Source organism: Natator depressus, chromosome 2 (assembly GCF_965152275.1).
Source record: "Natator depressus isolate rNatDep1 chromosome 2, rNatDep2.hap1, whole genome shotgun sequence".
Taxonomy (NCBI): domain Eukaryota; kingdom Metazoa; phylum Chordata; order Testudines; family Cheloniidae; genus Natator; species Natator depressus.
In genome coordinates, this window is record NC_134235.1 from 188072928 (window position 1) to 188092237 (window position 19310).

The 19310-nt window shown below is 42.2% G+C and overlaps 1 protein-coding gene across 3 annotated transcripts in view; it reads right to left on the reverse strand.

The window, feature by feature from the left end:
* Positions 1–19310, reverse strand: part of NOD1 (nucleotide binding oligomerization domain containing 1) — a 50612-nt gene that overhangs the window by 26146 nt on the left and 5156 nt on the right. For all 3 annotated transcript variants that reach the window (XM_074945590.1, XM_074945591.1, XM_074945592.1), the window contains exons 2-3: positions 5290–5627; positions 1878–2052 (exon numbers count right to left, since the gene is read on the reverse strand). In XM_074945590.1, the coding sequence (XP_074801691.1) occupies positions 1878–2052; positions 5290–5505 (391 nt within the window). In that variant the 5' untranslated portion in view covers positions 5506–5627. The remainder of the gene's footprint in view (positions 1–1877; positions 2053–5289; positions 5628–19310) is intronic.

A 19310-nucleotide genomic window follows, 5' to 3' on the forward strand; every position in this document is an offset into this window, starting at 1 on the left:
ATACTCTGTACCCCAAAGCAGCACCCTGGCACCCCATATTTATCATGGTGATAGGTTTTGTACAAAGTACGCCTTGTGAGATATCATTTTAAAAGTCTTGATTTGTTGAATATTAATATCCTGTTGGATTGTATGTGCTATCACTGTATGTGAAGTTACAAAGTTTTGCTATGTGTGTGTGTTACTTAAATACGTTGTAAGATTGGAAACACCTACAACCAGTCTTTCAGGTACAACAATGGAGCTGCCAGACACTGATGATGGCCCATTAAGGGGAATCCACACTCATCAGGACTACACCAAGAACTGTATATAGCGGAGACATCCCAGAGAAAGCACATAGACAATGGAGATTGCTTGACTCACATCATAGCAAAAGATCTTTCCAACAAGCTGGAAGTGACACTAGCACTTGGCCTCTCTCCTCCCACAACTCAACACCAGGAAACAAATCTGGAGAACAAAGACTTTGAACAGGGAAGGTGGTCCCAGGCTGAAAAGAGGAATCCCAGCCTGTGTATGAGGGAACACTCTCATTAGGGTGAGACACTGCTTAATTCAAATCCTGTCTATCTTATAGAACTCAGATTGTGATTCTACTTTGATTTCTTAGGTGACCAACTTTGATCTGTACACTCACTATTCATAATCACTTAAAATCTATCTTTATGTAATTAATAAATCTATTTTATATTCTATCTAAACCAGTGTGTTTTGGATGAAGCGCTTGGGAAATTTGCTCAGTAAAAAGAGCTGGTGCATGTCCTCTCCACATTGAGGGAAGGGCAGATTGGGTAATAAACTCACACTGGCCGGGCTTCTAACAAGGGCAAGACAGTACGGCTCTGGGGTCCTAGGCTGGGGAGCTGTGGGGAATTGGCTGGAGCCTCTCTATTGTTAGTTCATGAGTGGCTGGGGAAAGCATTCATGTAACTCAGCTGGGTGTGTCCCTGCCTGTGCATAGCTGTATACATGCAGGACCTGGAGAGGTTTGCAACTTGTCACAGCATCACAGTGTGAGAGGGAATCCAGGTTGGTGGGATAGAGGGCTCAGCAGTATCCGAGTTCCAGGTTGCACTGCAGGGAACCTGTCACAGACGTACCACAGTGCAGCTGTTTCATCTGACTCCCTGGTAAGCTTTTTGAAATTTTTCCTTTTTCCCCCCTCCTGGCTTCAGTAAGGTAGCTCTCTCATTATTTTGTTTTAAGTATCTTTTTTTTTTAAAAGTTGACCGTAGCTGATCACTAAAACCGAATACTTTTAGAGTGAATTAATTTCAAATATTTAAATGGGAGTGGTACACATGACTGTACGGCTTGCAGCGCTATGCGGGGAGGACTAAGGTGACTTTAATCCACCTCTATGCCCTCATGATTCTGCCATGCTTTGGGGTCTAAAATGGCCTTCAGCATAACTTACTTAGATAATAGAGAGGGCTGTTCTAAGTTCCAGAAGCCTGTCTCAGCACCATGCAGGATCCCCACAGTGCTGCATTCTAGATGCCCTGCCCCCTATATACCTTTGTAAAGAGGCCTGTATAAGGAAGCCTACAGCTGCCCTACACAATGCATTCACCGTGGTATTTTCCCTAGCTGGCGTTCTGGTTTCTACAGATCCTGTATGTTGCCACAGACAATAGTAGGGGGGATAAAAATCTCACCCCATATTACTCAGACTGAAAACAAGAACCACAATGTAGGGTCTATCCCTGGTTACATATTTTTAAAGCTTGATTCCCGAGGCTAGGAAAATCAGGACAAATAGTGAGGCTAATCAATAGACTAAATTAACCTGGTTAATATTAACACACATTTCTCTGGAGACATGTTTTCTACAGAGAATTGACTTGCATATTGGCTCTTACACCTCTTCCTACCTGGATCTGTATTTACAACAGGTTTATTTTGAATATTCTCTGAAGGGTGGAAATCTATTTCATCCAACCAAGGCTGTAGTTCATAATATGCATCAGAGACCTCTTGCAGGATGTAGATGAAATATTCAGAAACTTCTTCTCCTTTGCTTTGAACCAGATCCAGAATTTTACGAACCTGAAGAAATACCATGTAGAACGTTAGCGATACATAGGATTGTGGATCAGTTACATTTATGAAATGCTTTGAGATGCTTCAGGATTGGAAATGGGACCCCAATCAAAGCCTAGAGTCTACTTTCCCAAGCTGGGATGTCAGAATCTGGATCTGAACCTGAACTATCCCAAACTTCAGTGTGTTTGGACTGAGTGTTTGGATTCTGGCATTACAAAGAGGCTGGATCTGCAACTCTGGTTTGGATCAGAGGTTTTAATTTGGGCTCATCACAACAGCTACTGTATGTACATAGACCAGCTATAAAGATAAGGGACACAGTGCTCCATAGTGTAGAATGCAAAGGAAATTCCTGGTCTGGGTGGTCACCACAGTCATGCAGGAGATTTCAAATCTTGCCTATATTAAATGAAACCAGAGGACTGATTTTTGACCTCCTGGCCTGGTCCTCTGATTTCTGAGGCTAAATTGCATTATTTAATTTTATATCAGAATCTAGCCTGAATAGCAGTGTGGACAGCAGAATGTCTCCCTGGACTTGAATGCAGAACCAAACAAGCACTCTTCCTTCTTTAAGCATAGCAGTTTAACTCTGCAAGGTCACCTCTCCCTGCCCATGCTATGGGGGATTGGGTGGGGGGTGAGAGAGAGCGTGCGTGTGCATGCAATGCTGTATGCCCCTCTCATTCTGCAGCCATAGGAGAGTTAATGTTCACACCCACTAGCAAAAAAGTTTGACTCCAGCTACTAGATGGAAGGGGTTAGGTTTGGTGGGTAGATCTAGAGGGCCAGGGCTAGTTTGATTTTTGTACAACCAGCACGTGACAACCTTAGTGCAAGTGTTTCTAGAGAGTACAGCCTTCACCCTAAGGATACTTCTCCATGGACTGGATTCCGTTCCTGCTAGTCACAAGCTCAATTTCTTCAGTAGGCAAAGGACTTCCAAATTCCTTAATCTCTGAGGCAACTTTTCTCTGGCCTCTCATGAGTTAGAGAGCCCACAGTGCAGGATAGAATACACCAGAGCACAGCAAAAAGAGGATTTTTAGATATTAGAGACCTTCACCCAAATCCTCTGGTCTGGAAATCTGCACCTTCTCGTTCAGGATCTGCAAAAGTGGGGCAACTCTCTTATGACAGAACATCTATATCCTACTTGTAGCCAGCAAACATTCCTCAGACAATCAGTTTTTTCCTTCCACCTCAGATATTCAATAAGAAAACTGTAAATAGGAGATATTCCATGTGAACAAAGCTTACAGTTACAAATCGTTTCAATTCAAAAAGAAAAGGAACAAAGGATGGAGCCCTGGTAAACATAAATGTGGGTGGTCGCATCAGGAAACAACCCCAGGGGCTGCATTAGCCTCCTCCACAGAGACCCCTCGATAGTGGGGATTCTCCTTTAAGGAAAATCCTGGTGAAGTGGGGCGTAAGAGGGAGCCATGGGGAAGGAGTTCCTGATAGTTTAGCCCAATGGAACTGCACTGTCAGGAATTTCTATGGGCACAGAGAGGTAATGGATGCATGGGGCCTCCATGCAGACAGGCTGGGCCTCTTGTAGATGCCCATGAACACCACAGGGTCTAGGTCTGGTCCTGCAGCTCATTCTCTGGGGTCAAACCCTGCTCCCCTGACAAATAATGTGGAGCGGGTGGGGTGGGGTTCACTGAATCCTTCCCTCCAAGCTGCCTCCTGTGGGTTTTTCTATCCCTGAGTTTTCAGTCACTTCTGGCCCCTTCTGCAGGATTCTCTGTGGGAGATCAGGCCCAAAAACTGAACTTCACCCTGGTCCTGTGAAGTACATGTTGCCTCTGCTGAGAGCTCCCCTCTGTAAATGACTGACTGTTTTATTATACTACTGAACAAAAAAAGAACCCAAGATGATCATACAATGCACCACCCTTCAACTCCCAGCTTTGGTTAGCTACACAGAGTAAGCACCACAGTCACAATGTCCATTAACCAACAAGAGTTATTATCCTAGGGAAATCTGCACATTGATGAAGCCCAGGATTCTGCATCTTTTGCCGTTCACTCTCCTCTAGCTGTGACACACATCTGAAACCTCTAAAGCTGCATAACTGGTTCATAAGGGAAGTCAGAGTCAGGTAGTCTATTAAATCACTATAACAGGAAAAAATGCCTAGAACATTTTCTCTTGTGGAAGAATTGGAAACCCAAGCAATTTTTGCTAATATTTGCTCCCAGAGACAGAGATCTAAAACCAAAATGTGTCAGGATATCAAGGTTTTTTCCAATTTCATGAAGAAGGATACAGAATGCACTTAGGTCTTTAAAGAGAAGAGTATTTTAAAATGAACCCTTTCCCCCCTTTAAACTAGGACCAATTTATGATCCCTCCTGTGTCACAGTGAAATAAACTCTGCGTCCCTCTTAAGTATTTTGCAGGGTAACAATGCTCCAAAGAGTACAGGTGTACAATTAAAAATATGCTCATATCACAGATTTTTTTGTAAATTTATGTCTTTAGAGCTTTTCTTATAACTGCAAACAAACAGATTTACAGAGATTAATTGCCAGGGCATGAGGACACAATCCACCTCCCACTAAAATCAGCAGAAAGGCTACCATTGACTTCAGTGGGAGTTGGCTCAAACCCTAAATGAATACTGGGTCTTGATGGTAAAGCGAACAAAATCAGAGTTGGACGACATTGAATGCTTTTGAAAGTCCCATCCCACAGGGTTTGCTTTTGTAGTTGGACATTCAAGTCCTCGGTTTGTTGGTAACCGAGTAGTCTAGCTACCCCATTCCCACCCCCGGGCTGTTAACTGCTCAAATACACCAATGATTTTCAACCCTATATAATGGTCTTGAAACGTTCATTTATTTTCTATGTGAATCCAGTGCTTGTCAAAGGTGCTGGACTGGTAGCCTTGCTGCCTGGTGTTCTCTGGTTATCCACAGAGCAAAGATAGCAACTGTGTAAACTTCCTTAGATTGTCTCAGCAATGACCCTCCTCGTTGGCAGGGTCTCCTCTAGGTGTGAGAGAATTGTTCAGTCACCCTACCCATTCAATAGCCTCTGTGCTGAGCCTACCCTCTAGAGTGCCAAATAGTGGCAGTGATACTTGAGATGGGAACTCAGTCCAATGTGTATCAAACACAATAGAAGTCTGAAAGATAGTTGAGCTAAAGTTACCAGATACACTTCAACTTGTGGGGTTTTACATGGCTAATAAAAAGTTCAAGCTGTCTAGTGAAATAAGGATATACCTTGTCGGCTTGAATAGGAAACTGTGCGGCAATCTCTGCATCTTCAGTAGAGAAGTATTCATTCTTGATCAAGTTGTCAATCAAACACTGGGTGTTTCGGATTTTGCTGACTAAAAGTTCTCGATGTATTTTCAGCAAGTTAAGGAAGGGTGGAGGACTTGATCCAGAGGGTACTTGCTGGATAATCTTTGTATTAGCACAAGACTGACCTTCCATTGTTAAGATAGCAAGAGGCTGCTCCTTCTAACGTCATCTTTGAGCGACTGGAGATTTGCAGCGTGGAATCGGCATGGAGTTTAATTCAAGTGAAACAAAGATTGTTCTTCACACTGTTGGACCTGTGCAGATAACAGTATGGAATATCTATTAAAAGAACATTCAACTGTAGAGACTTACTCCTCAAATACCAATCAAACAAAACATTTCCAGTCTTTCAAGAATACAGTTGCTAATCTCATCTTCCAAGAACACTGGCTTCCTACCCCAGCACCTAAACTCACACTGCTCTTGGCAAAGGGTTACCGAAGGGTCAAGACTAACAAAAGCACACACAGCAGGCTATAATAAAGAGTGTAGTGTATTCTGTCTTGCGCTGCATTGCTGTCAGTTTTATTTGCTGTCCTTTGGTAGGATATCTGATATTATCTTTTTATGCTTCAGTAGATAAGACAGGGCATCTGTCCAAAAGTCTTTGGGAAGGACAGAAAGGAAACAAAGTGATATTGCATCATAATGTAGTAATTCTTACAGATCAGGTCAGTTCTCTTTTACTACAAAAAGTTAAGAATCTGTTTAAAATTTTGCCTACAGACAAGGCCTTGTGAACCTGTGACAGCTTCAGATACATTAAAAATGGGGGGAGTTGGCATCTGGGTAGATTTAGGAGGCAACTTGGGGTGGGAAGATCACAGTGTTGGATGTTTCTGCAAAAGCAATCAGCAGTGAAACAATAATGTTGGCAATTAAATTATCTCCTGTAGGTTTCAGAATTAACACCCAATTGAGATGCCAGAGGCAGGTCACGCCTCTTAGAACTATTGTTTCACACTGTGCTCAGACTCAGGGAAATATCACTGCATTGGTTTAGACTTGGTTCACTTTTTCAAAGTTACCTCTGCAAAGTTACCATATAGGTTAACAACACAGTAGCTTAGATCCTGAATTACAATGTTCTGATCAGGGGTGACTGAAGTAGCTGTGTAATCACAGAATACACAAAAGATCCCACCTATAAGGATCAACAAAAACTGAGGACCTCTAATTGAGCACATCACCATCACCGCAAATCCCAAAGGGACATAGCCAGGAGTGGCAGAAACTTCCTGAAAGGGAGGGGGGCCCACCAGTGCCCAAACCCCGGGCCCTGCTCCCGTGCTGTCTCTCCCCACCCCCCAGACCTCATCCCCTGCTTGCTCATCTCCACACCCTCCCCACCATTGCTTGCCCTTACGGCAGGTAAAAAGTGGGAGGGCATAGCCCCCCTCTTCTGGTTCCCTTGACGTAGCCTCTTTTTATAGATCAAGCACCACCCAGAGCTGTCTCTAGCTAGATCTTTAAGATGGTCTGGCTGGATATTCAGTTTATGTCTGTTACTGGCGATCTTATCACTTCAATGAAGCATTTGGCTACCACGTGATCGCTGGCTGTGAAGCAGCATTCCTTGGTACATATACTTTGTAATTCATTGGTCTGCCATCCTAACAATACGTCCGTACCAAGAAATCTGCGAAAACCAAACCAGTGCTGGAGGAGGCTGATCATCTTATTTTAATTCTGGTCCCTTTCTCAGCCCCTCCCACCTTTTCCTCATACCTCTCTATCCCTTCCCCACCTACCAGCCCAGTTCCACATGACACCAACTGGAAGATGAGAGAATTGAGAGAGAAAACCCATACGTGTATATGTCCATCTCCCAACATGGACCATATTCTGTACGGAAGTGGGCACATGCAGAAATTATGCAGTCTCTCTCCTCTCCTGAGCCCTTTTCTTTTCATTTAAAACAAAACAGCTTTTCTCCTTTCTGTATTTCTTCTCCCCTTTCTATTGTAAACTGTGCACCTTTTCCTCTAGAATGAATAGTTACTCATTATAGATTTTCTTTTCTTTAAAAGAAGGTCACTTATGCCTGAAAATGTTCTACCTATTATTGTTACAAGCAGCACTTAAATTTAATAGAACGGAAAGAGATTAAAGAAAAATACATCGCTCCCTGTTGTTTTGTTTTGCTCATGTGACAGCACTTGTGTATACACACTCAGTTGATAAGTTTCCATGAGCATTTGTGTGATTCTTTCAAGGAAACAGGAAAAGAAAAAAAAACAGACAACCCACAATAGGAAAAATATGGTTCCATTGTAAGCTCTTTGGAGCAAGGATTGTCATTTTGGTTTGTGTTTGTACAGCCTAGCACAATGGAGTCCTTGGTTCATGCCTGGGGCTCCAAGGCACTACAGCAATACAAAATAATAATAAATAATAATAATAATAATACAATATTACAAGAAAAATGACCTAAGGATTCAGGGGTGGACATAGTACCTTAGAAGAGTTACAGATGTTTTTATTGACCATATTTTATGATGATAGTGTCTCTTTAAAGAAAGCTTGCAAAAGCTTTAGAAAGAAGTAGTGTTTGAAAAATGGTTTAGTCATCAAGGTTCATATTATTACACAATGAGATTCTTCTGACACAGAGAAATGGCAACATGGTTTCCAGGAAGCCAAATGAGTCAGGAACCAGCCAGCCCAGCTGCAGGGGTTGGTGTAATGAAGATGGTTTTATCTAATAGACACAGATCACTTACTTGTGGCAGAAAATGTTAGTCAGGCTATTTAGGTGTCATTACATTCAGTTAAAGGAATGTGCAACATTTAGAACTTGTCTAGGCTAGGGATTTGCCCCAGTTTTAGCCATTAATGACCAACCACTATCACAGCTGCACTTGTGCAAAGCGGTATTGTCCCATTCTCAGCTGGTGTAAATTGGCGAGGTGCATATTGGGGGACAGTGGAACTATGTAAATTTTCACCAGCTGCGAATCTGGCTCTTAGTGTAGATAGGCAAAGTCACTACAAACCGCACTAGTGCAAATCACAGCTTACCCCAGTTTCAAGCAAGGATAAGCTGCATTGGTGCATACTGCAGCTTCTAGTGCGGATACATAAAGCACTGAGAGTCTGCACAGGTGTCTGGTCGCTACGGATGAAATCCTCAGAGTGGATAAGGCCTTATTTATAGCTGGAAAGGGAAAGAGGGTGAGAAGGGTGTGGAAAGCTTTTCTGCATTGTAAATGCCTTGGGGAATTATATCCACTTTGAAGCAGCTACACTGGCTTTCTTGCAGAGAAGCGAGGGAGATGTTTTCTATTGTTACTACAATTAGAAATCTGAAAGTGTTCACAAAAATCTCACTGGAACTGCTGCATCAAGGTTTCACCCAACATTTTCCACCTTGGACCTGTAGGGCATACTTCAGGAACGCAATTCAAGTTCAACTTGCAAATTCTCAAAAGGTATTTAGAATGGGTCCGATCGTGATCTTGTAAGAAGTCTGGTTCTCAGCTAGTAAATTAAATGTAGGTTCAGTGCTTGTACCAAAATAGTAATTACATATATTTTATTATATTACTATTTAAGTTTAAGTAACTGCAATTAATTACAAACCAGTTTTGTCAGTTCTCTGATGACACAATAGCTGATATTTGATATTCAAAAAATACAATTATATAGTCACAGCCCTTGGTTAAATAAGAGCAGTTCATTCCTGTTCCCCAGAGGTATCTTTAAGCCTCACAGCCATACATATTGATCGAGGAAATGTCACTAGCTTATCCAGATGAAAAGGGCCTCTGATCGCCATCAGTGTAAGACAACAAGGACATAGAACATTAATGCATGGAGCCTGGCTGATTTAATGCATGCTGTGATGCACAGTTCTGACTTTCCCTTAAGCCACACTGGCTATAGCAATGAGACCAAGATTTGTATTGTTTAACAGGCCTTTTCTTAGCATACAATTCTCTCATCTGGGTTAGTGATCACATTGTGTCTCCAGCTAACCATGGATGGGGCAATGGATTAGCCAGTGCCTGCACAAATTTCAAATCAATAGCTTCATTACTTGGCTGATTACGTGCAAACTCTTCTCACAAAGTTTTAGGGGTGGGTCTGATGCTGAATGATATTAATCATGGAATATGAATTATGACTCCCTCCAGGACTAGTTAGCCATATAAACATTCTATGAATATGACAACTGGATGTAACTTGTTGCTGAAGGAATCAGGAGCAGTACTGACAACCCCAAAGGTTAAAAAAGCTCAGACACCAAAACATCGTGAGATTGGTCCCAGAATCATGAGGCATTTTAAAAAGAGGTTATGCTGGGTCCTTTGAACTTCGCCTGCCCACTCCAGCACATGTGCTACAGCTAGTGCTGCCCACTCTCCCAAGTTATTAGAGTAATGTGATTTTAGGTCCCACTGCAGCTCTTTCACCTCCACATCTGCTCATTCCCCTGCTCAGCAAGAAATAATTCTGCCCTCAATCCCAAATCAATCCTGTGCCCACATCTGTCCCAAGCCCCACCTCTGCTCCTCCTGCAACTGCTGGGGTTCTTCAACCCATCTCTCAGGCCTGGGGTGCCTGCAGCAGGGTCCCTCTTCTCCCCCTTTCCAGGCTGGGCGCTGCAAGGAGGAAGAGGGGAGGAGTGGGACTGAGAAGAGCCATCCCATTATTCACAGGAGGTGGGGGAGCCTGAGTTTCCCTGACTAATGAAAAAATTATGAGTTGGCAACACTGATTAGTCCTGATGTGTCCAGTGGTGAGGCTAACCCTGAAAGAATGCAGGTGCTGGGTTTTCTGGAAAGCAGGTATCAGTCTAATTAAACAGTAAAAATGAATGTCTTCAACTACCACAATAAACTGGTCAAATGTCACATCAGGACAAGGTTTAACCTTTAACTTATTGCTTCTTGGAATCGCTAATAGGTATTGCAGAGCATTGTATTAGCGTGTAATGAACCTTCCAGTCCTATTCGTAAACTAAAGCAGCTGCTAAAACAGACCATATAATGTTACTAAACAGAACCCTCAAGATGTGATAATGCCCCAAAGGCCCCAATCAGAATTGGAAACCCACTGTGGCAGTTGCTATACGCACAAAGTCACTGTTCAGAAGAGCCTGCAACTAGAAACTAGGTAGTACAATTCTTGCTAACCTAATCCTTTATTCACCCATTGCTTAAACCCCAAGGCTAGTATGGGGACATCATCATACCTATACACTTGTTTGCAAGTCCATGGGCCGCTTCTTTAGAAGGAACAGTATCTGACACAGTTGATCTACCATTACGTCTTTTGAGATGTGTCTTACTTTGTCTTGTATTGTTATGAAGTATTGTGTGTTTGTCATTACAAGCTTGCAATATTCATTTTATTATTAATTAAATTTACACACACACTACATTTAAAGGTGATGTGTGAATCTTTTTACAAATTAGAAATAGGTGCTGAAAGAATCCACTTGCTAAGCTCAGAGGTGCATCCATCTCAGCCACTCCAGTTGCTGGCTCCAGATCCAATGCAATTCTCCAGCATGTGGAATTCTGCTGGAAACGTTTGGGGGTACAAAGCAATGGCAGGTATTTTAGTATATTGAATAGCTTTAAAAAATTTTTGGAGTCAAAAAATGTTTTAGTTAACTGATGTAGCATTTATGACAGGGTTAATGAATACAAACAATCCTCACGTGATCTCTGAACCTCAGAATTGTTTTGTGACCGGTAGTGGCTATTTTAGGATCCATCCATCGTAAGACATCACTCAGTTGATATGCAAGTGGAACTCCTCCTCAAGCAACACTACCACCACAGCCTGCAAGTATAGCTAATGTGTGTTTCTCTGATAAGCAGATGAACACATCAGTATGGGCTAACTAAAACAGAGATACATATATACTTAGATCTGAGTAGCCTAAACACCCAGAAAGGAGGAGGTAGAATTACAACCAAGACAAAGAGCAGGATTTTATCAAGGATGCAGAAGAAAGGGTGGATTTTAGAACTGTTATTGGACTTAAACTTTCCACTCGCTTACAAAGCCACAAACCCGGGTAACGAAGTGACAGAGGGGCAAGGGTATGGGTAAAAAATACCGTATGTTTGATTCGAGACATACAGAGCTTGAGGTGGGATAGAAACATCTGAAAGAAGATAATGTTAAGGAAAAGTTAGCATATGTGCATATGTGACTTTATTTTGGTTTGGGGCCCACCATTGTCTAAAAGCAAACACATTATGCACCAGGAGGAGTGTTCCTTAGATACTGCATTCCTGTGAAAACCCCCCTCTTGTTTTCAGCCTGTCTCGACTCCCGGTTTCTGTTCTTTGTTTGTTTTTAATTCCTTGCCTTTTGGCCTTGATGCGAGCCTCTCATCCTGATAAGAAAGGCTACTGGTGCATTGCTTTAGGACCATGTTGTGTAGTTGAAGTAATGGTTTAGCACGGGGGATGCACTTAGCAGGAATAGGTGGTAGATAAAGGAAGGGTTTGTCTATTGGCTAAGGTTTCCGATGCATGAGGGCAACATGCTTTGCTAAAAGGTATATAATCTCTGTATAACCTGCATTCGGGGTCCCCTCCTGATTAGCAGGGGGGCACCACGCTCGAGCGTAATAAACTTAGTATCTTTGGTTTCAGAGTAACAGCCGTGTTAGTCTGTATTCGCAAAAAGAAAAAGGAGGACTTGTGGCACCTTAGAGACTAACCAATTTATTTGAGCAGCTCTATGCTCAAATAAATTGGTTAGTCTCTACGGTGCCACAAGTACTCTTTTTCTTTTAGTATCTTTGGGAACTTTGCAGTTGTGGACTTTGTTCGTGTGCCTCAGCCTAGACTCGAACTGTGCGTGACTTATTGGGTATAATTTGTAGCAGTTTTTGTGCGTGACCTATCAGGTATAATTTGCAGCAGTTTTTGTGCGTGACCTATCAGGTATAATTTGCAGCAGTTTATGTGCGTGACCTGTGAGGTATAATTTGTAACAGTTTTGGTGACCACGAAGGGACTCTAGGCTCGCCCCAACAAGCGAGACTACACTCCTCCTCTCGGACAGCTCCAGCCGGCACAGGGTGAGTTCACCTTTGAGAACTCCGAGGAGCAGGGGTGTGAGCCGTCGCTTAGGCGATAAGGTGGCACATTTGGTGTCCTTTTGGTAGCCCATTATGGGTTCTGGGCAGAGTGTAAGTAAGGGGACCCCTTTGGCTGAAACTCTCGAGAATTGGGGGAATATTTCTGGTACCCATGGGTTAGGTAAAAAAAAAAAAAAAAGAAGCTGTAATCTTGTGCAAGGTTGAGTGGCCAGCACTAACAACTCAAACACCTTTCGAATGGCCACCGGATGGTTCCTTTGCTGGGGAAAAATTAACAGCGCTTAAGAAAAGGCTGGAGAACAAAGCTCCAGCCCAGATGGATTATTGGTATGTATGGGACAACTGGGCTTATGCGCGTGCGAAAGGACGTCCTCTTTCCTCCTCCTTTCCTTATTCATCTCAGGGGTCTCCAGCCCCGCTCTGTGCTATGCCTGCTTCTGCTCCTCCTCCAGCTTACCCTCGGCTTTCTGACTTATGCCCGTCACCTCCTTGCTTGCCAATTGACCGTACGTTCTCTCCAGGTGACAAGCCTCATGGGGGCAGGACTTGGGTAGCCCTTGTAAGTAAAAATATTTAAGAGAAGAGACCAGAAGGGCTGGGGGGCTAGTTAAGAAGCCCACCCTCCTTGTTAAATTGGTAGTGAAACAAAGCTGGTGCTCATGGAAGGGACAGTTCAGAGAAAAAAACAGGATCGGGCCCAAGCGGGCAGGCAACAAACAGAGAAATTGAAAAACAAGTTAAAAACTTGGAGGTCACAGTAGAAAAAGAGGAGTAAATAATTAGAGAAATAAAAAACGTAAATCCCAAAATAATACTTAAAATGGTAAAATCTAAGTTAATTGGGTGTCAAAATAAGCAAGGAATTTAAAAAAAAAAGTAAAAAGTTAACTCTGTAGTTGCTAAAAAAAATTAAGCAGTTAAACTTTGTAAAATACTAAAAAAAAAAATAAAAAAATTCTTGGTTTCTTTGCAGCCATTTTAAGAAAAATGGGCCCTTTTCCAAAAAAAATGCAGTTATACAGTGCTACTTAATTAATATCTTATTAGGCTCCAAGGGGCTACAATAGGTGGTGTCTTCCTTTTCAGGTTGCTGTGTGTTTGACAGCAGAAGTTAAAAGTAAAAGGCAATCAAAAATCTGGTAAAGTTTATTGTGCCCTTTTTAAAGTAAAAATCTTTAAGCTGTGGAGCCAAAAGCAAGCCAAAAAGCATTTGTTTTAATGTAAGTTACCTAACTGATAAGGTAGAAGCCACTACAAGCAGGGCTGCCTATAAAATAAATACAAAAAAAATATGTAATTCCTCTGTTTTGCCTGCAATTAACAAGGGTATTTATATAAAAAGAAAATATTTTAAGCAATGACTAACTGCCCGGAAGGGGTAAATCTATGGGTTTTTTTGTCTTTCAAAAACATAAAAAAAAACTAATGCCAGCTAAAAAGCAATTCAACATCTCATGACTTTACTGGCACAATAAAAATTATGTTCTGTGTTCTATGTCCTGTCTTGTGGTGTTTGTCTTGTAGCTGTATTTAATTTTTCATAAAACAGTTTAGTTTAAAACTAAATAAAAAGGTTAAATCAAAATGCAAATACTTGTTTCATTCAACTTAAAATACAAAATGTTTAAATAATATCAAAAAAATATAATATACTAAAGTTTAATACATTTGCTTAAATAAAAAAAAATTTCATTAGCCAAATCTTTTAATTAAAAAAATTGTTATTAAAATTCGCACACCAACAGTCTTTAAAAGCAAGGACATGAAAGATTAACCCACTCCCCATATTATACATGAAATACTTCTGGCTACCTCAAATTTCTAGCCAGAGAGCTGGGAAAAAAAGAAAGCTACTGAACACCAAAAGTTGTACCAAGTGAACTCCTCAAAAGTGGGTGTGCTTGTCCTGGCTTGTTGCTCCAAAGCTCTGTAATAAAGTCATTTTCCTAAAAAGGTGTATGTGGCATACATTAAACAATAAAACTAAAATGCTGTATAATAGGCAATGTATGTGTGTTCATTTTTAAACAAAAATATATAAGTAAAAAGCAAAAATTTCCTTTGCAGGTTAATAAAAGCCAAAAAAACAAAAACAAAAAAACAAAAAAAAACACAAAAGAACAAGCTAATTCAACACTGTAGCTGGCAGGCTCGGTCCAAAAATAAGACACTGGCCTGCCCAAGGACACTACTCACAGCTAGAATTTGGCTAACAACCAAGAAAGAGGGGGGCTTAAATGTGCCCAAGCAGCTGTAAGATCTGCAACACATTGCCAGACATTAATAAAATGTGTTAAGTCTCTGTATTTACAGGTAAAAAGAGTCCTGCTTCAAAAATCCTGAGCAAACCTGCCATTTGTTAAAACCAGGTGACTGGGTCTACATAAAGGTCCATCAACAAAAGACTACTCTGGCCCCATGCTGGAAAAGTCCTTATTAAGTCCTGCTAACTACCAACACCGCCGTAAAATGCCAAGGACTGACTGCCTGAACCCATGCTTCTTACTGCAAAAAAACTCCTCCACCTCGAGATGACTTCACTTCGACTACTGATCAGCTGTCCCTCCTTCTGGGTTTTTTTTTTTTTCTTTCTTTCCTCCTTTTGGACAGCAGGGAAAAGAACAAGGTGAAGTGCTAGTAACCTCTCCCTTGTCCACTGACAGAGCTAACCTGCATTCAGTATTTGCTAAAGAAACCAAAGCACTACAGGGTGACGTGCTAGTAACCTCTCCCCTGTATAATGCAAAACCATGACTGTTCCAAGAGAGAAGAAGGAACGCCTGCTCTGCTGAAACCACCAAGATCCAAGGATTCCTAACTGCAAAAGACACTGAGAATTGGCCTTGGTGGCAAAGACGGAGCATTGTACATTGGCAGGGAGGAAGTTGCGGGATGTATTCTTGGGAATGTGAAGTGAAGTGGTGGGGTGGGTTTATTCCAGGGGCTGGAATCTGTGCTTGTGGGCAAGTATGAATACCAAAAACGCCTTATAGCCACGAACATTACTCCCACCATCAGCCACCACTCCTTTGCAAGTAAAGGTTCCTGGACCCATCATAGCTACGTTAAGTTGGCGCTGGGACCCCCACCTGACCCTGACAAACCATTGGACGAGCCACTTCACAAACGAACACCACGACCAACCCATGGACTAAGCTTTCCAGCTATTGGAACCTTTACAGCCCACCAGGACTTCTTGTGTTCCTGTTTATCGAACTTACATTGGTGGTGTTGTTTTTTGTATGGAATAGAGGAGGATGCCGACATTGGTATGGTTTGCCTGGGGGTTTCCTCTCCCTATTCCCAAGTCCAGTACAAGGATGGGAGGGCAATAGCTTTTTGAATTTAACCCGTGCCATAAAACAGGATGTAAATCAAACGCAATGTTGGATTTGTATTCATACCCCCACATATTTGAGTCAGGGGGTCCCGTTGATAGGGGTACCTATCCCTCCTAACTGAACACTCCAAGCTAAGCTATGGGCAAACACTACATTCAACTGGAATGTTACGATCCAAAGATGGTCTATTGATATGGTGGCCCAGGGTAATTATGCTTTGTGTGTGTCACAACGTAAGGGTATGAAAAATACAGTTTTTGTCGAAAATTTTGTGGAATGCAAGGACACCACCCAGATCAGCTCTAAGGCAGCAGGCCCCTCCACCTACTCCGGGGCCCCGTGGCCAGTCCCTGAGGGGTCTGGCTGGTATTGGTTATGCAATCACACAGCCTATAAGGTTCTCCCGGCAGGATGGTGTGGTACATGTACCTTAGGGGCGATAGTACCTGCCGTGACAGTACACCAAACCCTGACCCAGGAAGAAATCCACAATCTAATATGGAGAAACCGACAAAGTATTCCTTTAAACCCTCTTTCTCAATGGCCCACAGGCTTTCACTCCTTTGTGCAATGGTTTCTGCCATAATTAAAAGTAAGCAAACTAGAAAAAGCTATAGTTAATATTTCAGCTGCTTTAAAATTAATGGCAAATGCAACTGCAGATGCCTTATCTGCCCTTCAAATTAAAGTAATTCAAGTATCCCGAACTACATTGCAAAACCACCTGGCCCTGGATTATCTCCTTGCAAACCAGGACAGAGTTTGTGCTCTGGTTAACTCAAGCTGTTGTGTATTTGTAAATCAGCAGCACAGGGTGGAAACTCATATCCACATCCTCATGCAGCAGGCAGCCCTATTCCACCACATCAGCCTCGACAATATCAGCGCTGAATTCCAGGAGGTCTGGAACTGGCTCACCTCATGGCTACGGGATGTGGGGGCTTGGGGACGGTGTATTTTGTATTTCTTTCTTTTGGCTGTTATTGCTTTTGTGTTATTTTTTGTATGCCTACAATATTGTAGTATGTGCTATCGGCAACTGCTAACCCTGCATCGCGGTTACTCAGCCCCAATATAGTTTACTGACGTACAAAAGAAAAGGGGGGACTGTTAAGGAAAAGTTAGCATATGTGACTTCATTTTGGTTTGGGGCCCACCATTGTCTAAAAGCAAACACATCATGCACCAGGAGGAGTGTTCCTTAGATACTGCATTCCTGTGAAAACCCCCCTCTTGTTTCCAGCCTGTCTCGACTCCCGGTTTCTGTTCTTTGTCTGTTCCTAACTCCCTGCCTCCTGGCCTTGATGCGAACCTCCCATCCTGATAAGAAAGGCTACTGGTGCATTGCTTTAGGACCATGTTGTGTAGTTGAAGTAATGGTTTAGCGGGGGGGGGGGGGGGGGTTTGGGGAATGCACTTAGCAGGAATAGGTGGTAGATAAAGGAAGAGTTTGTCTATTGGCTAAGGTTTCTGATGCATGAGGGCAACATGCTTTGCTAAAAGGTATATAATCTCTGTATAACCTGCATTCGGGGTCCTCTCCTGATTAGCAGGGGGGCACCACGCTCAAGCATAATAAACTTAGTGTCTTTGAGAACTCTGCAGTTGTGGACTTCGTTCGTGTGCCTCAGCCTAGACTCGAACTGTGCATGACCTATCAGGTATAATTCGCAGCAGTTCTTGTGCGTGACCTATCAGGTATAACTCGCAGCAGTTTATATGCGTGACCTGTGAGGTATAATTCGTAACAATAACCAGAGACAGACGGAGATGTGGGACTGTACAGGTTACCAAAAAGATGGAGAGAGAGATTTGAGAGCCTTGGGTGTAGATATGAGGCATGTGTAGCCTCATAATCATGGAACAGCCGTGAGGATTGTGGAGGAGGGGAAGATGGAGTAACTGACTGCAGAGGCTGTTAGTTTGAGGACAGCAGTTTCAGTGGATTGAACAGGGCAAAAGCCAGAAAGCATGAGCTCAAAAAACTGGAGGAGGAGCAATCAAGGGAGAAGACTGCTCATCCAAGGAGTTTAAAAGCAAAGGAGAGAAGGGAACTAGAGCAATAGGCAGGTGGAAGGGATCTGTAGGACAGGGGAAACAACAGCAATGCTGGAAACAGAGGGAAAGGGGGAAACAGAGGGAAAGGAGCATGAATTGCTGGGGGTAATGAAAGATGGGAGGGGACTGGGGCAAGAGAGAAATGAAAGGGGGACATGGGGCAAGGGGGACGTGCTGTATAATCACTGAGATGGAGTCACACAAGGATGAGTAAGATGATGCCATTTTGATGTAGTCAGTCTGCTGATTACAACAGCTCTTTAAAACGGTTATCTTTGTGCGGTCAGAAAATATTGGCTCTGCTTTCTACTGTTCACACCCTCTTTTTTCCTCAAAGTGTTTCCCTCAAATCTCATCACAACTGCTGCTCATGCCTGCCAGTCCCTTGCCTGGTGATGGAAGAAGCTCACCTAATCTGGTAGTGAAGAATATTGTGGTTTATCAATACTGTAAATACTTATTGCCAAAGGATCTTATTGGAGCCTCTTAACTTACATGCAACAGGGAAAGGGGTGAAGGCTGCAATAAGAGCATGAAAAGTATTTAATCCATTAAGTTTGGTTTCTGATTAAACTGGCTATTCACAGGCAGAGAGTATACAAGATGGGGAAGCAAAACCAGTCTGAACAGCAGGTTTTCCCTTGGTCACTTAGTTTTTAAAGTAAAGGAAAAACTAATTTAGGACTGAGATGGTTTCTCTTTAAAGAATTAAACCAAATGAAAAATCCAACCCATATTAGTTCTGTTCTGATTGTCCAAAACAAACCACTCCTACTGACTCTCTGAAAACAACAACTATGACCCATCACTAGCTGAACAAGTTGCTAGGAGTCAGAAGACTTATTTATCTTAGGCTTTTCCATAGCACCCTTCATCATAGTATCTGAGGCCTCAATTCAGGAAAGCATGCCTAATTAGGACATTAAGTTAAGCACATGTTTAAAAAGTAAAGTCCCACTGAGGTCATGGGACGAGCACATGCTTAAAGATACATTTAGAAAGGAGATGTAAATGTTTAAAAATTGCACATGGCAAGTTCATAGTATATGATATTTCCTTATGTTTTTAAACATACTGTACTGTTGATTTCTAGACTGCATACCTGTAACCAGTCTATAAATATCTGGCATTCCATACACAGATGTATTTGAATGATTAGATGTTCTGTTAATTACATACAGGGACTGATTCCTCACTCCTAGCATAGGCAAAACTCCTGTGTAAGTCAATGGGGCTTTTGGTTTAGTTAGGCATACAGGATTGGGCCCATAGTATGTTTATACCATAATTTCATAGGGTAACACTGACAAGCGCACATAGTCCATGAAGTATGTATTTCAGTTTAAATATACAGTTTTGTTTTTTTTCTTTAAAACCAAGTAAAGAGTAGCAAAAAATCTATTAATGCATCACTATGGTTGTGTTTAAATTATGAAGAGTCAAGCTGTTCATATAGTTATAGTTCCCCA